This window comes from Drosophila simulans, chromosome 2R, assembly GCF_016746395.2.
Source record: "Drosophila simulans strain w501 chromosome 2R, Prin_Dsim_3.1, whole genome shotgun sequence".
Lineage (NCBI taxonomy): Eukaryota > Metazoa > Arthropoda > Insecta > Diptera > Drosophilidae > Drosophila > Drosophila simulans.
Window position 1 is genome coordinate 145,538 of NC_052521.2, and position 20,815 is coordinate 166,352.

Consider the following 20,815-nt stretch of genomic DNA (forward strand, 5'->3'; position numbering starts at 1 on the left):
AACATAGTAAACAAGTTCCTAAGTATCTATCACTGTGGTGTGTTTCTGGGCATGTTGGATAATAGTTGCTCGTGGTTGATTGTTGGTTCCACTATTAAAAATTTTCTATTTTCGCTGTCGCGATCGTTTGCTGCAAAAAAATCAGAGATTAACTGTAAAATATTGCAAGGAAATAGTTAATTTGAATATTTTATATAATTAAGAGACATGTAATAAATAATCAAAACAATAAATGTTTACATTGTGCGATTAAACGGGAGCTGTTTGGACTCCGTTTCAAACAAATCTACATTAATAGGCAGATACTAAAATATCTTAAAGCCATGGTGGCACTTCGAAAAAAGATCAGCCGAATGGCTCTGGTAGTAACGTGCTATTACTTTATACACATTTCTTATAAATACGCCCACGCTACTAGCGCTAGTGGTACCTCGCGAACTCTAGCAGGAAATGGAAACGTAAATCATCGTTTGCCTCGTACAAGTGCCAGCTATTTTGGTGGTGGAGCTAGTGCAAACACAAATTTTAAAACTGTTACAAAATCAAAAAATTCAACGAGATACGGAAACATACAGATCAGGTAAGAAATTATATTGTTGTAAATAAAACAGTTTCTGGTTGCACAATGGTTAACTAATAATTACACAGCGAGAATTGTATTTATATTTAAAGTATTTTAATAATGACGATTATATGCATTATTATTGGTTTTATTTGAGTATATATATATATATATATATATCTATTATATTATTATATATTATATATATATATTATATATGTATAAATTACTAATAATAAGGATTAATTTTTTGTAATACCCTGTTTTGATGTGCAAGCATATCAGGCAAAGGGGACCGTACCAAAGGGGATAAAAAATACGGCAATCAAAAGGCTTAGCGGATTCTTCTTCTGGTTGGGACGCTCCATTTTTTCAGTATTACTTACAATTCGATTTTATGAGAAGTAACAGTTAAATTTCTTTTTATTTTATTTATTATATTATGAAAGTCACAGCATTTTCGCATTCAATTCCATGTTCGTTTTTAATAAAAAAAGCAACAAATAAAACTCACATTACAAAAACCTACAAACTAACAATAGGAATGAGTTATATCATCTTTACGCAGTCAACTCTTGTGTATATTTACAGTGGTTGCATAAAATATATTGTAGCATGTTGTCTTAAACTAAAAAAATATTATATAATAAATTGAATAGGTGCGATGGGCGGTTTCTATCGATTTGCCAAAAAAATTATTGCCACGCCCACTCGAAGCCCTTACACCGCCCAAAACTGCCGCAACCACACTTTTGAAAAATGTTTAGATTTTTCTTCGTTTTAGTGTTTGTCTTGCCAATTTTTATATGTATACCAAAAACACTTTCGCCACGCCCCTCCTTTCACCAACAAAACGCAACAAAAGGTCACGCCCACACTTTGAGAACAATTTTTAAATTTTTTCTTTTTTTAGTCTCTAATATCTATCGAGTCCCAGAAAAATGATTAAATTTAGCGTTTGCATTCACACTGGCTGAGTAACGGGTATTTGATAGTCGGGGAAGTCGACTATAGCATTCTCTCTTATGTTTTGGCTTATGAAAGGCTTTTTTCGTAATACTTGAACCTTAAATTAGTGGTTATGCAATTACAGGGCGCAATGTATCAGAGCTGTCTTCTTCCTTAATTTTCCAACATCCTCGTGATTAGAAAGATTATATTAATGCGCGTTTCGGCTTTTCATCTGGTTTTCCCAAACGTTCCTTTGAACTCGATAGGGCTTATTGGAAAAATTTGTCCATTACCCAGCTGACTTTTTCCGAATATAATGGGTTTAAGGAAAATTTTTGTGCCGACGGCAAAATGTTGTATGTCAAATCTGAGGTGGAGACAAAAATACCTTTGTTATAAAATAACTAAGTGGCAGAATGATGATGATCTTGATTGAGGTGATGTGGAATAAACGTCAATAGACCACTGAGTAAACTATTTTTTTCCCCTTAGTAAATAAGATCTGATTTGATATAAAAAAGCCATTTACTTTTCATTTCGCTCAGACAAAAATGCCCGTTTTACAAATCGAAAAATTCAAACGAATTCGAAAACCACAGCACCGGTTTTTATACCCGTTTCTCGTAGAGTAAAATGGAATACTAGATTCGTTGAAAAGTATGTAAGAGGCAGAAGTAAGCGTTTCTGACCATATAAAGTATATATATTCTTGATCAGGATCAATAGCCGAATTGATCTGGACATTTCCGACTTTCTTTATAAACGTATCGATCTCAAGAACTATAAAAGGTAAAGGATTAAAATTCAGCATACATATTCTAGAAACATAGACAGAGCGGAAGTTTTATTTTCCCACGCCCACGATTGCGATCTGCAACGCGCACAACGCCGCCAAACCGGTCAGATTCACACTTTTGAAAATTGTTTAGATATTTTTTTTATGTTTTTATTAATCTTGTAAATTTCTAAATTTGTCACGCCCTCACCAGGAAGATACAGAGGCTGTTTAAGGTCCCGCAAGTGATAACTAAAATCAGTACTAAATAGCGGGAAAATGGAAATTAATTTTACGGAAAGGCAAAATGGGTTTAAAGAAGCAATATAATTATGTTGTAGAGGTGCTAGTCCATTAAATAATCTTTGTTTCTGACTAAACAGGTCGAGATGTCCTAAAAAGAACCTGTAAGGGAAAACGTCTACAGAAACTACCGATTTGGCAATAGAGCTGGTTGGCACTATCGATGGTTTTAATGGTTTTCGAAGAAAACATCGATAGTCTTAAAAAACAAAAAAATGGAACTATAATTTAACGTGAACCGAAGTTCATATACCCTTACAGAATAAAAAAAAACATATTACAGTAGCCCTTTAGAAATATGCAGAAGGGCCTGCAAAGCAATTAAAATGCATTTTTTAAACAAAAACAAAAACGTTTTATTTGCTTCAATGTAACTATTATTTAAATTAACACAGTATTCAAAATATTTATTCAAAATATTTTAGTTCCGAGTGAACTTTATTTGAAATTTTCGTTTCTAAAAACGTAAAGAAACTGTTTTTTTTTCTTGTGGAGTGTCTGGTGGTGTTGAAATATCACGTGTGGAAGGAACTCGGGACAAACTTGAAAATAACTCTAACTGCAAAGCTTTCGCGGCTTGCTCTGAGCTCGATGAAAACAAAAATCCGTCCTTTTTAAATCTGGGATCCAGTAATGTAGCAATTCTAGTAACAGTCCGAGTTTCGTAATGCGAGAAACGCTCTGGCAATCGTTCAAGCGCAGTCTGTGAAACGGAGCTAGAACTTGACATATCTCATCCAGAACGATCATTTTGTCCGCTGATAATGGACTGGGAGCTTTGGTTGAGTTTAGAAGCACTGCAGAAATCGAGTCATTTACTAAAATAATCCGTTGAATCATATAGTACGCGCTATTCCAATATGTTCAGAAGTTTGTGCATTTTTAAGTTTCTTTTTGAACTCGATTTGAAAAACGATACGATTCTCTTACACCTTGCTAGTAAGGGCACTATAGAATCTATTTTCAGGAGATCTTGCACTAACACATTAATAGTATGCGAGACAGAAGGTAAATGTTTCAGTTATTATCATCATTAATTCTCACGCTTCTTTCATAGACGCGTCGTTGTCTGTTACAATCGATACTACCTTATTTATTTATCCAAAAAACTTCAAAACTAGTGGAAGGAACTTTTCAGCCTCCAGATATTCGGGACCTGCACGTTTTAAGTGATCCAATTTTGGAGTCGTGTTATCCACAGTTGTTAAAGGGTCTGAAATCAAGAACATATTGGTTACTAAGTATAAATTTGAAACACGTGTAAATGAATATTTTGTGGCTATATGTATATAAATACACATATGCACATTGTACGCGAACGAGTCTGTTTGAATGTTTGCATTAAAAGTACTTACTTTTCAAGAATTTATCCATCTCCAACCTCTTCCAACACCACCAATCTTCTCAAATAGTTATTTCTTTTCTATAATCTGAAAAAGAAAACTATAATTTCCATTCCGCATAAAATTTACCAAACTTACATATCTCTCTCGCTGTATCAAAGTGTTAATGAATCCAGTGCGGATTGTTCGATTGTTTTCGAAAAGCATCGATGGTTTGAAAAAACTTAAAACCATCGATAGTATCGATAGTGCCATCGATGGTTTTCCAGCTTTATTTGGCAAGACCATATAAGTAACCTATATAACCTACTCCTATTTAATTTAATACTAGCCGAATATAGACTGGAAAGACTATCAATAGGATTATGGCTATGAAAGTTTTGGTAAAGCGAAAATACATCCGCATTGGAACCTGAGAAAGAGACTTCTTATAAAATTGGTTGAGAAAGGCGATATTCTGTACAACAAACTTTAGTATAAGAACATCGGGAAAATAATATTATTTTTTGAAAACGTTACTGGAATAAAAGTTAAGCTCAGATTATTTTTCCTACACAGTTCGAAGACATTGTTTAGGTTTTTGGTCATGTGTTGCTCTGAACATCCAATGACAATAAAGTCGTCCATATAAAGGAATCCTTGGAAGGTTCTGAACCTGAAAATGCTATTGTCATCATTCTCTGCGATGAATTAGGCTATTTAACCCAGCTATTTAACCCAAAAGATGGTCGCGTGAAGCAATATGAGCCATTGCTCGTTGGAAATGACATTGTATCTCATGAACTCTCTTCAATTTAATTTTGGTAAAAACCTGACATTAAGTCAAGGCATGAAAAATGCTTCGTCTAGTTGATCCAAAAAGTCATCAATTCTAGGAAGTTGAAATTTTTCGGATAACAGTTTTTTATTTATTTTTGTCTATAACAGAGGGTTCAATGATATTATCTTGTATTCATTTTCCCACTAGTTTCTTACTTACTTTCTGATGGCTATACTGTAGTTTTTAATATATCCATGGTTCTTTATTGTAAATGGTTGGGTCGAAGTATTAACTAATCATCACATGGCTCACAATCTAGTTTGCAATTAAATTTTTTTTTTAAATCCAGACCAATTATTCCATCGCAAGGTATTGGAAAATTGGTTACTAGATGGAAATTATAAGGTATTATTTACCTATCTTTTTGTGCCTCAACCTTTTGAATTTCTTTGAATACATCAGAATTTTCTTGAATCAAGGAAATGTCTGTTGCTGTATCGGAAAAAATTTAAGATTTGTTTTGTTACTTTAATTTTTCAAATGTACCATCGAATCTACTAAAGTCGGAGAATTTATGAAACTTATCAAATTTTAATATGGCTAGTTTGGAAAATTCAGTCGGTGTAATAGACATTTTGTCTTCCTCGACTATAGACTTTAAATCACTATCACTGTCTGATTCAGTGTGAATTATAGAGTGTGATTCGTCTAGTTCTGCAAACTTACTTTCTGTAAATTTAGCATGCGGTAGAAAATCATTGGAAATATTTATATCTATATATCTTATAATAGCAATGTTTCTTTATATATTATTAGAGAAAGTAACAATTTTTGTCACTGATTCTTATAATCTGATGTAAGGCTATCCTTGTATTTATCGACAATGTCGACTAATTGATTATACTTTGTTACTAGCGTCTATATATGGTTTACTAACAGATAGGGTATTATTACAGTCTCTTTATTAATGCATTTATATGCTCTATAAAATTTGTCTGTTAATTTCCCTTGACAATTCTACCCATTCCATACCTTTTGGGAATTTATACTGATTAAAAGATATCTTGTATAAATGTTTTGTGTGTATAAAAAAATGCTTATTTTATTTGTATATTTATTTATTTGACATGTTCAACATTTGTTTAATATTTCTTTTGTGTTGTTTTATTTACTATATATATGTCTAGATATTGTCTAGGTCGTTTGCTCTACCGATATACATATTTCGGTTTTAGACACTTATTGTGTGTCTTGTATATTTTCGTGAATGCATATATAGCATTCAAATAATAATTATTCCTAATAAAATATTACTATTTTTATAATCGGGTGCTTCCACCTCTACTTCATTAATTACGTTTGCGGTGTCCACCGTTGTCCACCGTGGAGTCCACCGTTTTGGAATCTATTAAACCCATATTTGGGTATGAATATCCTGAACCGATATTTTCAACCGACTTACTTATTCGGCTATCGTTCATATGCTCAATTTTTGCGTTTTTTTTTTTACAAAAATCCTTGCCTACATTTTTACGTGACTTTACAGGTCACGCGCCAAATGGACAACTTTTTCGTCTGGGCACTTCTTTTCTAGCGCCGGAATCTTCTTCTCCTCCGGTGATTGAATTGAATTGCGCGTCTTCTTTCTGTGACTTTCTTTTCGATAGTAAATTTTTTACATGTTCGAGCTCAGTGTAAAGCTTCACCGATGTATTCCTAGGTATGTTTTCATTGTTTAATAAATTTAGAAACGTTGCCTTTCCATTTTTAAGGCGATGTACCACACCGCTTCTTTTTCCACACATACCACTCAACTTACTGCGACTTATTGCAGAAGATGGCGGTTCTGCTGCATTTGTTGTTTGTGGTCGTCTCCATTGGAAGTTGCGTTGGAATCCAGATTAAGGGAAGTCTGCATAGATGGCAGTCGACTACTTTACTGCCTCTGATCGAGTTGTAGTCAATGTCTTTTTAAGATCCTGTGCGCTTCCATCCTACTACGACTCTACTGTTCGCTTCTCTGAATTTTTATTGAATGAATTTATAATAATAATGAATTTATTATAATAACTTGCTTAAAACAAAGCCTTAAATTGATGGGTTGCGCTGTTGCTGAATACAGAGGCTGCAATCTATATGTAAGAGAGGAGAAAAGCAGGGTCCAAGCAAGAAGGCGACAAGAGTAGCAAAAAAAGGAAATCACCAGAATTTAAGCATAGCAGCAAGAGAAGCGACAGCAGACCAGCAGGATTCGCGACATCAGTATAAAAGAGAGTGACAAGAGAGAAAAGACAAGGTTCGGTGTGTGAAATTCAGCCGAGATACCCGCTTGATAAGCCGCGTAGAAAAGACAAAAGTTGTTTGAAAGAAGCCGAAACGTTGTTATAACCGTGTGATTTTCATTGTTAACTATAATGTATATAATTTATCATAGCTTATATATATATATGGCATGTTGTGTGTGTGTATGACATTCATGTGTATGGCTGTAGCTGGACAGCGTAAGAATGCTGACCATTCAGAAATCGATGATCATATAACACTTGGATTGAAGTCCAGCAACAAAGTGTTACAATGTTTTGGCTGCTATTCTGTAAAGCCGTACTGGAGTACAGTAGTCATTAGATATAAGCAATCGCATACACTTCAAACTAATGTTGTCTGCTTTCAAAACAAATGCAGCCAGATTATAAAACCTGAGCAACAATGACTTCTTGGCTTTGTGCTAAAATGGTGCACACTAAGTGCGCTGGTTTTAACGGCAGAAAGTGATGACCTAGCTATGTGCCCAAATCTAAAATACTATTACCTAGCTTGCGAACGAGATGAAATCGTTTATGCGCCAAGCCTAAGGTGCCTTGAAAGGACTGATCAACAATTTTGATGTAGCTAGGATTGTTTTCGTCGAGCTCTGATAGCCTTAAGCTGTCAAGAACGCCGCTGGTGGTAAGCTGCCTAAGGGGAACGCCCGCAGCCACTACCAAATGATCATCAGGTCTCCACCGTGCCTAATGTTCAGAGTTACAAGAACTATTAAAGCCGTTGTAAGTTCCAGTTCGCACAGGTTCGGTAACAGTTTTTATTTTTTTCGTTAACACCATATATGATATCAAAGTCGAGTTTAATATTTTATCACACTTTAAACAAACCCCTGATCCTTTACGATCTTCAGCGTTTTACGCGTGTCTATTCGCCAAGTCCCGACGGAATCCCTGGCTGTGTGTTTAGATTCTGTGCGGACGCCGTGTGTAAGGCTCTTCTGAAACTGTTTACCTCATCTAAGGAACCTTCACATCTCCCCAATATATTGAAAGAGTCCTTTGCGATCTCCATAAAAAGGTGGATGCAAGCAATTACAGGGGAGTGTCTAAATTGTCGGCTATCTCTCAGCTTTTTGAAAATGTTATCACTTCTCATTTGCAGTACCTTTGTAGGTCAATTATATCAGCATGTCAGAAAGATTTTATGAAACGCAGATCAACAACCACTAACCTTTTGGAGCTTACTTTCTTAGTAATACAGGGCTTCAAAAATGATCTTCAAGTTCTAAGCTTTCTATTATTATTTATCGATATATATAAACGCCCTTTCCTTAGTAATAAATCATTCGAGTGTACTTAGTTACGCGGACGATATTAAATTATGCTTCCAGCATTAGGACATTTCTTGACATTTGGACTTACAATCCGATCTAGATAGCTTTCAAATATGGTGCCGTGATAACATAATAAACTTAAATGGCTCCAAGTGTAAAGTTATGACCTTTCGTCGTGTCAACTCAATATACACGTCTTACACATTAAGGGGCGCTCTTTGGATAGAATAATACGGTTTAATGATCTTGATGGATGGACCCTAAACTTAAATTTTCTGACCATATTTCGACTATTGTCAATAAGACCAGGGGTGTGCTTGGTTTTATAATAAGGTGGTCAATGGAACTTGATGATCCTTACAGGACCACAACATTATTTATTTCCGTCCGATTTTTGAGTATGGATCACCCCATTGGAGTCCACAATACGCAGTTCACTGGGACCGCATTGAATCGGTCCATAATAATAATAATAATAATTATTGAAGATTATTCCCGCTTGAGTAAAAACAGGTCCGCTTTGATTGAGTATATGCGTATGGAAAGATATTTATTCGATTGCGACTCCTGTATGTACTATCGATACATGTTATGTGTTCGCGATTACAGTGCTATCTGTAACACCCTTCCTCAATGTAAGCTCTCATATTTTATTCTAGTGTCTTTAGTTCACTGATATTACCTTGTATTAATTTTCCCACTAGTTTCTTATTTTCTTTTTGATGGCTATGCTTTAGTTTTTAATATATCCATGGTTCTTTATCCTTAAGTCTTAATTTTTTTAATTGCTTGTTGTTATTGATTCGGTTTCAAGTCTGAATACATCGCTGTATTTTGCGCATAATTCACTTAATTGGGATATAACTAGTGACGGAAAATTTCTTCTCAGTTGAGCCATGACTTCTTCTTTTTTCGAATCACTGTTAGTTTGGATAACTTCGTAATTTGAAAGTGATTCGTGTTATAAATTGTTTAGGTTAATCAATTGGTCGGTTCTTGCTGTATTCAGTAACCGGACAAACGTATCTTTGGATGTTTCTACTGTGTTTAACACTTATATACCAGGTGTAATTTCCTGGTTTGGAATCAAAACACTATCTTCAGTACAGTTCAATTCTAATGCTCGGAAAACTGCGGATCTTGCTCGTAATAGTATTGAATTATTGCCAGAAATTAATTGTATTGGAACATGAATTGGATATTTTGAATTGTTGGGTCGAAGTATTCACTAATGATCCAATGGTTCACAATCTAGTTTGCAATTAAAATTTTTTTTTAAATCCAGACCAATTATTCTATCGCAATGTATTGTAAAATTTTATGTTACTAGATTGAAATTATAAGGTATTATTTATTTATCTGTTTGTACCTGATTATACCGTGTTCAATTTGTATGTTAACAATATTTTCCTTTTGAATTTCTTTGAATACATCAGAATTTTTGTTAATGAAGGAAATGTCTGCTGCTGTATCGGACAAAAATGAATTATTTATTTTGTTTTAAAATTTACAAACATATAAAGACTAATACTAATCGTGTATACTTAAGAATTATAGAGTTGCTATTCGCCACGCCCACTCTAACGCCCCAAAGCCGCCAAAGCGGTCTCGCCCACACTTTTGAACAATTTGAAACAAGTTTTTTCTCATTTTATTCCCCAATATCTATCGATATCCCAGAAAAATATGAAACTTCGAGTTCACATTTCCACGAGCTGGGTAACGGGTATCTGATAGTCGGGGAAGTCAACTATATAATTCTGTCTTTTTCTTTTTGTTATCACCTCTAGCCTTCTTGAAATGATTCTTTTCATTTGCATCTCAACCTTCTATCTTTTCAAAGTTCCTGAGATCTCGATTTTCGTACGGACAGACGGACATGGCTAGATTGACTAGGCTTTTTTATCCTGATCAAGATTATATATACTTTATATAGTCGGAAACGCTTCCTTTTGTTACATACTTTTCAACGAATCTAGTATTCCCTTTTACTCTACAAGTAACGGGTATACGAACTATTGAAATGAATTTGATATTTTAGAAGATAAACGAGATGCTATTATGGCCATGGCTTCCCAAATGTCAATGACTATAGAAGATGCTTAGTTAGTAGAAATGCTTACCTGGAATCTGTTATTTGAGATTAGACAAGAAATGTTGCATGTGGCGTGAGTATATATTGCAAAGAAATGGCGCAAAACGTATTGGGGTACCCTTGAGAGCAATGCTTCCCCCTTGAAGCACAATGGCTGAAATATGAAAAGAGCCCGGTGACAGTGCGGAAAACGAATCCAGGTTTCGAGAAAAGTTTATCGGTGCAGGAATAATATTTGTTTAGAAATTATTTTCAGAAAGAACTACTTTTAGTAGCACAAACAGAACAGACGGAGAAAAGATTAAATACAAAACGCAATCTGACATATGCACAGAATTTATATGCTTTTGGACAATGGACAAGTATCAGCTGTCAACCAAAGATTTTATCTAGTCTCACCTAAAGTTGAAACTCTATTATAGGCAGAAATCGATTTAATGGTTGCATTAGGCCTTATAGAGAAATAAAGTAAAATAGAGTTATGCTTAGATCCTCGCAGGATAAATGACTGCACCAAAAAAGAAGCATAACCTTTGACAAACATTGACGGTATTTTATTCCTACTGCCTAAAGCAAACATTACATATTTCAAAAATCGATTTGAAATACGCTATTGAAAAGTGCCGCTAGAAAAATCGTCAAGAGGCATTGTAGCTTTTACGAGACCAGGTCGACTTCTTTAACAGTTTTTGGTATTGTCATTTGACCTTTGTAATGCACCTCAAACGATGGATGACTTCAATTTTCGGATACCTTGCTGATTTGTGTGTCTGGGTGAACAATTTCGGAAGCGAAATTGAACTCTGTATCTAAACAAAAGCCAATTTTGTGTAACTGAGATTAAATATTTGTGATATGTTATCGGTCAAGGTGGTCTTGCAACAGAGCCATCCAAGGTAGAATTTACTGAGTAAGTAATCTACTTTGCAAGTATTGCAGAGCCTGTTAGAGAGTTTTTGAATTTTACTCTTTTGATAAGCTGAAACTTAAGTTCCAGTGCTTCACAACCCAGACTGCTTCGCCCAGACTGCTTATTATAGTACTGACCACGCCAGTTTGAGGAGTAAGCCATCGTAAAGGTCGTGATCATATAGTAACAGATGCTTAATCTCGTATGTATGCAGGGGAGATTGCGTTATTAGACAGTTGTGGTCCGGAAATAGATTTAACACCCGATTCCTTTAAAGACCCATAACATTTACAGTTGATAATAAATATATAAATACCCAGATTTCACATCTGTGGTAATGGATTTGTGTACAAAAAAAACTCAACAGGATGATGGTTTAGCTGCTTTTAAGTGTAATCAATATCAATAGCAACGACCATTTCAGCTCCTTTACTTAGACATCCTTAGTCCTCGACCTCGAAGTTTTAAATCATCTGAGTAAATTTTATTGGCAAGCGAAACAGAAAGAAAGAATGGCTAAAGCCATTGAAGAGTATTTGCGAAATAATATATTCCATATATTTGGATTTCCGGTAATACTAGTCAGTAATAATGGTTTACAGTTTAAAGCCAATGAACTAAAATAATTTGTAATTAATTTTGAAATAAAGCATATATACACAGCAATCTATTACCCACATCGAATGCGTCAGAAAGGGTAAAGCGATATTTCACATCAAATCAAAGAACAATGGATACAATGCATGCAATTAGTTGTGTATTAAGGAATGGTCATCATTTCAGTATTAAATGGTCTAAATATGATAAGCCATGAAAGCCTGTTTTAATTGCTAAATACCCTGCAGTGGCAGACGAACCGTTTGCACAGTTGAATAGACATGATCATCTTATGTTGTTCCAACATTATTTAAGGGAAAATATGAAAATTACATATGAAAAACAGGATTTCTGTCATGGAATTGTCTGGATTGTAATAGGATAAATGAATGAGTATGCGATAGGATTGGATTTTAAAAACATCTAACCACGCGACCTCTTGTTACAAATTGGCATAACGAATGTATTACGTTGTCCTTAAGTTCTGGCCCTACTTGGTTTATACTTATTATAAATTAATTATATTAATTATAAATTAATTTAAGAACTGGTACAAGGATACAGCTTAGCCTACTCAGTTGAGGAGGTAATAGAAATTCTTCGTCAGGTGAAGGAACTACTGACGCGTGGCCACTTTTCAATCCGTAAATGGTGTTCGAAGGAGTCAGCAGCCCTGGAAGAAAAGTCTGACTGCGACAAGGAGCAGTTATTTAAATTCCCTGATGAATCGGATGTCGCCAAAGCAATGCGTTTAGTCTGGGATCCGGGTTCAGATAAGCTTCTATTTTTTTTTTCTCAAATACCGTCCAATCATCGACAAACCAAGTGGATTGCATTCAACTTGATCTAATAACCCCAATTGCCACAAAAGCTGAGATCTTTCTGCGATCTCTACGGAGTGCAAACGTGGATTGCGATGACGCATTGCCAGAGCCAATTTTTCCGTCAGGGGGGAGTTGACAGAACTTAAACTTTCCACGATTCATAAAGCATCCAAGGGCTTCCGTTGAGTTGCATGGATTCTGCGATACTAGCATATCAGCTTATGAAGCGTGCTTATACTTGCGATCGAAGACTTATGGAGAATCTAAAGTCCATCTGCTTTGTGCCAAGTCAAGAGAAGCTCCACTAAGGGCCTTAACCATTTCAAGATTATAGCTTTCCGCAGTGCTTTTATGGGCTGAGCTAATCGTAAACGTCAAGGAATCTATAGATTACGATTGCGCCTTACATTGTCGGTCAGACTTGTCTATTGTGTTGGCGTGGATTTGCCATCCTGGGACGGAGTTCAACGTATACGTATCAAACAGAATCGCTAAAATGCAGGAGATGGCAAAGACATAACATGGCATCACGTTCCGACGGGTTTAAATGGCAGACTTCGCGAAGATGTACCCCGACGAGCTTTCGCAAAGCTCTTCGAATTAGCCGTCCCTGTTGCATGCAGTAAAGGATTTGCTCTGCGGCTCTAAGTGGAACCGTTTGCATAGACAATTCATCAAACTTAAAATTCCTCAACTCTTTCGATAAGTTGCAGCGCGTATTTGCATATATTCATCGTTTCATTTCAAATTGCAGAGCCAAGTTTACGCAATTAAATGGTCGACTTTCAGTGGAGGAGATCATTTCAGCTTGCTCCTTCTGAGGAGCATTCAGAAGGTCCACTTGGCAAAAGGGTGTGGATTTCTGAGCCAGGGTAAGCTGGTTCCACAGAAAAGCAATCTGGCTTCGCTAAGGCCTATAATCGGTTCCGATGGGTTACTTACAGTCGGTGGGAGACTTCCGAACGCAGTTTTAACTACGATAGAAGGCATCCAATACTTTTACCAAAGGATCATCCAGTCACCAAGGCACTCATTGTTTATTATCAGAAAAATTGACATGTAGGGCCACAGGCGTTGCTTTTCTACGTAGGCAGCACATTTGGACGTTCTCTAGTATCTCACAACGGATTCTTTTATCGCAGCGCTGAACAGATTCCTCAGTCCTCGAGGCAGCCCGGGTACCATTTGAAGTGACAATGCTACAAGCTTTGGCGGTGCAAAGCGCGAGCGTACCGAACTACGAAAGCTATTTTTGATCGAACTTCACACGGCATTCATACCTTCGACCTGCATAGCTGATGGGATCGAAGTTCATCCCTCCGCGTGCCCCGCACTTCGGTGGGAGGCTGCTGTTAAGTTAGCTAAATTTCACATCTACAGAGTCGTCGATGATTTCACCTTAGCCATCGAAGAATTAAGAACTCTTGCCTATGAGATTTCTGCCATCCTTAACTCCCGTCCACTCTGTCCAATTTCAGAAAATCCTGAAAGCCTTGAGGTGCTAACGCCGTCGCAAATCCTAAAGGGTTCAAACTTTATAAAATTACCTGAGCCCGACATCACTCTTCTTCGCGAAGGCCGCCCCAGCAGATGGCATCAGGTGACCCAGATCCAACAACACTTCTGGAAAAGATGAAGCTGCCCATACTTGTCCCTACTGCAAGAAAGGAGCAAGTGGAGCGTCAATACGATTTGGAAGCATAGTTTTCGTGAAAGAGAACAACATTCCGCCGTCGAGATGGAGGCTGGAGCGCCTCCAGAAAGTCATACCCGGTGGGACGGCGTCATAAGAGTAGCTATAGTCCGTACAGCTACGGGTCTAATCATGAGAGCCGTCGCGAAACCAGCCGCTCTGCCCATTTCTTTTCTCCCTTCTTTCTTCTCTCACTGAAGCTGTCGCATTATCTATTCATCTATCGTATGCCCATAGGTATATATGTCTAGGCCAAGCTTTCGCTAAGTCAGTCTGCTTATCCGAATAAAACTGAGCATAAATATATATTAATACAACCATTGAGCGTGTTTCTTTTTATAAGTGGTGGCTTATTAGTTGTCTTCCCAGAAACAGTACCAATTACTCAAATATACTGTAGGAGTTGTATGTATTACTACTTACCTACATTCGCACGTCATTTTGATTCGCAACAACACTGTTAGTTAGTTAGTTGGTAGACAAAGCTGAGTATGTATATTTGAGAGTGTGGATAAAAAACTAATTTAAAGAAATTTCTGAATCTTGTTATGGAATATATCAATTGTAAAATGGAAGTTTGATCATTTGTTTAATATTTCCCCTAACAATAAGAAAAGAATTCGAATACGGGAGTCTTCGCATTCGGCACTAGAAGTTTCATGGTAGGGTGGGTACAGAGCCATACTGTAACTAACTAATAGCAGTACTCCGAAGAGTAGAAGTCTATTAGTTCAGTAACGATATTTGTTTTTTTTCTTTCGTCTTCTTTATAGACAATTTAAGTTGCGTGATCCGAGTCGATCTAGCTTTGACCGTCTGTCCGTATGAACGTCGAGATCTCAGGAACTATAAAGACTGAAGGGATTCAGCATACAGATTCTAGAAACAAAGACGCAACGCAAGTTTATTGACCCATGTTGCCATGCCAACTATAACGTTAACAAACCGGAAAAAACTGCCAAGCCCACACTTTTGAAAAATGTGTTGGTAACTTTTCAAATTTTTATTACTCTTGTAAATTTCTATCGATTTGCCACGCCCGCTCTAACGGTATAAAACAGCCCAACACTTCCACGCCCACATTTTTAAAAATTTTTTTGGATATTTTTTTATAATTTTATTAGTCTTGTAAATTTGTCCGTTTTGCCAAACAATTTTTTGCCACACCCACATTTTTAAAAAATTGTTGGATATTTTTTCATATTTTTTTTAGTACTGTAAATTTCTATCGATTTGCCGTAACACTTTTCGCCACGCCCACTCTTTCGCCTACAAGCCGCCTAAAACTGACACACTTTTGAACAATTGTTAAATTTTGTAACTATAGATATTGTAACTATATTCCTGAAAAAAAAAATGAAATTGCTCGTTCGCATTTACATCAGCTGAGTAAAGGGTATCTGATAGTCGCGAAACTTGACTATAGCTTGTTTTTTATTTTATTGAATACCTTAATATTTGATTGGCGCATCTGGTGGGATACCGAAAAAAAACTCGTTATAAATCCATAGTTCTTTGACAATAAAGTGAATGTGTACCCAGCCTGACCAAGTTATTTATTAGATTGTGCACGCGAATTTTCCGCAACAAAGTGAATCGGTAGTTTTTACAATTAAAAGTGCTCAATCGGTATCCTCCCAAGACTATGGGTGACCTTATTATATCAAATACCTTATTTAATCACCCGCTTTGCAAATTGAGACCGCGACTAAGGTAAAAATAATATATCGACATCCTGTAGCAGTTTGTGAACAAGAATCGAAGCCCTCTTAAACAAATACAAGTGTGACCGCTACAAACCTAAACTAAAGCTACAAAAACTAAAATGGCATTATCCGTTGAAAATATATCCCAACATCTTCGACAAATTCGCCAAGTGCCGCAGTTCTCTGGAGAGCCAAACAGACGTAGTTCGTTTATCAGACGAATTGAATACCTGCTAAGCCTATACCCAATAAGCCATACCCGACAGAAAGCAGTAATTTTTGGAGCCATCTGTAGTTCGATGCCGAGATACCGAGAGGGTCTGTCAACTAGAATTTCACAACGAGGGAAGCCCTCATCGTCGAATTTAAATCACAAACCGCCATGGAGGAACTTTTGTGACGTTTGTTTTGAACATCCTACAAAGGTATAATTATCTAAATTTTATAAAAAAGGTAAGTTATGTAAATTTCGTGAACAATTTGTGAACAAAAAGACCAGTCAGCTATTAATATTAAAAAGTTAGACAGAAAACAACCAAAATAATTTATCGCAATAAAAACAAGAAAAAATGACTTTATAGCCGAGTTTCCCGACTATAAGATATCCGTTACTCAGCTAGTGAATGCAAACGCGAAATTTTACCAATTTTCTGGGTTTTCGATAGATATTGGGGAATAAAACTCGGCGGCTTAATGGCATTAGAGTGGGCGTGGCAAAAAGGGTTTTTGCCAATCGCTAGAAATTTATAAGTCTAATAAAATTATAAAAATATTGAAAAATTTTTCAACAATGTGGGCGTGGCTGTTTTGGACTATTAAAAATTTGAAAAAATATGAACACATTTTTCAAAAGTGTGGGCGTGGTTTTTAGGCGAGTTTTGCGCTGCTTGTGGGCGTGGCCACATGGGTCAACAAACTTGCGCTGCGTCTTTGTCTCTAGAATCTGTATGCTGAATCTCAACCTTCTATCCTTTTATAGTTCCTAATATCTCGACGTACATACGGACAGACGGACATGGCTAGATCAACTCGGCTATTGATCCTGATTAAGAATATGTATACTTTACATGGTCGGAAACGCTTTATTCTGCCTGTTACATACTTTCTAACGAATATAGTATACCCTTTTACTCTACGAGTAACGGGTATTATAATAACGCTCAATCCCTGATAGGTTGCTCATGACCCTAGCTTGACCTAGGCTTGACATTTGAAGGTCAAAAAGGACTCTATGAAGACCCAAAAAAACTTAACTCAAACACTAATACAACTACTAATATAAAAAAACAACACACTCTCACACCAATTAACAATTCGTTATCCCCTTTAATCCTTTCATAAGTCCCACGCAGATCTAAAGACCAAATAGAAACAATCAGTCACAATAACAATAAACAACCTTTTCCGTATAGACAACAGCAACTCGATCAGATCAGAATTTGTATAATGAAAGCAGGCTTAAATCGCGACTGGCAAAGCGACACCCGAAAATACTATCAACGTCCTCAACAACCAAGAGTGTCGAATAATAGTTTTAAAGAAGGCAGCGGACAAACAAGCATGCAGACAGATAACAGTTACCATCAACACGAGTTAGATTATTGTTATTGCAAGACATTGAGAGCAATGAATAATACCACGATGATAGTTTACAATATAAACAAAACGAGATGTATAAGGTAACCCAGCAGAAATTTATGAAATAGAAAATATAGTCGTAAGCCTAACTCTATAGCCTTGGGTAGTTAGCAAGTTTTTTTTTTTTTTAATTCTGTAATTTGATATTTTTTGTCGATCGAGCTTCAGAGTTAAGAACTCTATCTGTACATGCGCTAGTGCTAGTGGATTTTTTGAGATCATACGCGCTGGTCATCACCGCGCAAGCACGATTGGTTGGTATTGGTTTCTTTTAATACTCCGTTACATTTGAAAGCAATGATTACCCATGGTCACGTGACTCTTACTGAGTTCTGTGATGGAGTCAAGAAATAACTGACCCTACTTACCAACAGGACAACAATGACATTCGAAACGTATAGGGTGTAAGGAGCAAAGAAATCGTTGGGCGATACTCTTTTTGCAAAAAGTCCCAGAGCTTTAACAACTGCTCTCGCTTTAGCGCAAGTAGTCGAATCCGACCATGACCATTACCAATTCAGCCTTAATTATTCTAAAAGAGGTCAGCAAACCGACCAAAGGCACAGTGATAGGGATAGTAGTTCAATAACTCCCCTACAAAACAAAAACCCATATTTTATCAAGTGCCAGGTGCCTACATATGGTAACCAGGAAAGGCAAGATCCAGTCCAGTTAACAAATCCTGATGTATCCATGCGCTCTAGAAGAACTGTCAATTTTGGACAAGCTCCATTCCCGACTTAGAATTTGGCCACCCCAACAACTAAATTCTTGGCCATCTTAGCAACAAAATTTTTTGCCAGCTGAACAGCAGCCTCAACAGGTCAGACTCAGGGACATGTTGGCTACGCACAAGCATCAAAAAGACCAATTAGTGGCAGGACAAGGTTTACAGGGCCAAAACAGCGGAGAGGAAGACACCGACGATTATCAACAGGAGGCAGAAACTGAGGTTGAGTAATTTGGGGACGAACTAATTTCTCATTTTTAAGCCACAAATTCCCAGCATACATAGAAAGAAAGATAGCAGTGAGAACCATAAAACTTTTGATTAACACTGCGGCTTCGAAAAATACATACAGCCATAATGCCAGTAGAAAATAAATTTACAGTAAAATCGTTACATGGTTGCAACATCGTCAAGCGTATATGCCTAATTTATCTATTTAGCACAGATGTTATCGTTGCTAACAGATGTTGTCGTCACCTTACAATAATCCGGTTTGGGTAGTCTATAAAAAAGCTACAGATGAAAAGGGAAACACTAAGAAAAGGATGGTTATATATTAGATTAGGTGAGGGTTATCGATCGATTTGCGGCGAGACGAAAGCAAAGTATGCATTGTTGCGTTGTGAAGAGAGCCGGCGCTCGTCTTGTTCACATTGCCACTGAGTGCGTGAGCTAGTGAATTTTTGGAGATCACACGAGCCGGTCATCACCGCGCAAGCCTAATCAAAGTCGACTCAACAAGCGCATCCAACGTTCATAATATATAACATATATATAATATACAATATATAAGCAACAACGGTAGACATCGAGACGAGTAAATAAATATTGCTTATAAATATTAAGGAACCTAATATGAAAATACAGCTTTGGCGAATTAAACTTAGTAAGTACAACTTTAAAATATAATATTTGAAAGGAAAACTAAATTATGTAGCAGACCCTTTATCTCGCGTAACAATTAAGAAAATATGGTAAATAAAAAAGAAAATATTTCAACAGCAGCAACAATTCACAGTGCATCAGAATGTAACGAAAACTATAATCAAATGACTGATAAACATATATATCATTTTAATAGATTCTATAAACCAAGTCGACATAATAAAATTTTTCACTAAATTTAAAATCATGTTTACATAGATAATGTCGGTGACTTTTTTCAAAATGGGTATCATTAAAATATTATCCCAAGCAGTAACGTAACAATTTTAAAAACTATAATTGAACTTAATTATATTAACTCTTACGCTGAATTCAAGGAATTCATTATTACTCAACACATGAAAGTATACACCCCGGTATCTAAAAAGTGACACTACTTTCCAGACTTCCAGACTATAATAAATCTATTAAAAATATCATTAATGATGGGGAAATCTGGAATTTTGTAAAAACAGAATATAGACCAATGAAACTAAATTTTGAAACAAGAATGAATGCTTTAGTCGAGTCAAGGAAATGCGAACGCGAAATTTCATAATTATTTCTGGGATATCGATAGATATTGGTTAATAAAGTGAGAAAAGAAATGTGTGGCCGTGGCAGTTTTGGGCGGTTTGTGGGCGCTAGAGTGGGCGTGAATTAACAAACTTACGCTGCGTCTATGTCTCTTTAAACTGTATACTGAATTTCTCCGGCTTCTATGGTTCCTGCGATCTCGATCTTCCTGAAATCATACGGACCGACAAGTGGACGGAAAGGGTCAGATCGACTCGGGTATTGATATTCCTTTTCCCTGTTACACACTACGGTACACGGCTGTCTAGTCTCGTTAATGATAACTTTAATAAGGGTATTGAAATGATAAATACCTGTAATAACTCAACAGTTTTGTATAATATTAGATGTCTTATATTGAATACCCAAACACGTGGTTTCTAATACAACTTTTGTTCATCCTTTGCCAACTCTCAGAAGACTATTGCTCTCAGGCTACTGTTCGCTCTCAGGTTCTATCTCAGTGAGTGAGCGTTTGCCTATTTCAGTGTTTGGGGGAGGGTCGCTCTCCAGTTCCTCTCGCACCGGTTCCCACAATACCCACTCAAAATCTTAAGGAAAAGAGCCTTTTAATATTAAACATTGAAAACTTTTTCTGAATATTTAAAAAAGTTGCAATAGGGTCACAACTAACACGAAGGACTATTTAATCCAAAACATCTAAAGCACGACAACCTTGGTAACTTAAGCTACATCTGCCTGGTATAACACCGCTAGCAACTAAATAACTTATTTAAAACAGCCTAGAGCCCCTTACCACGACAATAATGGACAAGTTTTTAATGAAATATATTACAAGTTCGCAACATTCCATGTAAAAAAATATATTTTTA

The 20,815-nt window shown here is 36.3% G+C and overlaps 1 protein-coding gene and 2 long non-coding RNA genes across 6 annotated transcripts in view; 2 read left to right on the forward strand and 1 right to left on the reverse strand.

Moving 5' to 3' along the window:
• LOC6739559 overlaps positions 1-20,815 on the forward strand; it is a 72,483-nt gene continuing 51,668 nt past the window's right edge. The window contains exon 1 of one of the 3 annotated variants that reach the window (XM_044922633.1): positions 1-580. In XM_044922633.1, coding sequence (XP_044778568.1) covers positions 324-580 — 257 coding nt within the window. In that variant the 5' untranslated portion in view covers positions 1-323. The remainder of the gene's footprint in view (positions 581-20,815) is intronic. The other 2 variants (XM_039291399.2, XM_039291398.2) reach the window with 2 other exon arrangements.
• Positions 3,739-4,632, reverse strand: LOC120284341. Of its 2 annotated transcripts, XR_005543536.2 has the most exons (3): positions 4,073-4,232; positions 3,947-4,021; positions 3,739-3,804 (listed from the first exon to the last, which is right to left on the reverse strand). It is a non-coding gene; the product is annotated as an uncharacterized LOC120284341 (long non-coding RNA). The 2 variants fall into 2 exon arrangements; XR_006541615.1 differs by lacking the exon at positions 3,739-3,804 and having other exon boundaries at positions 3,952-4,021; positions 4,073-4,632.
• LOC120284342 lies at positions 3,798-14,725 on the forward strand. Its single transcript, XR_005543537.2, has 2 exons — positions 3,798-3,901; positions 14,194-14,725. It is a non-coding gene; the product is annotated as an uncharacterized LOC120284342 (long non-coding RNA).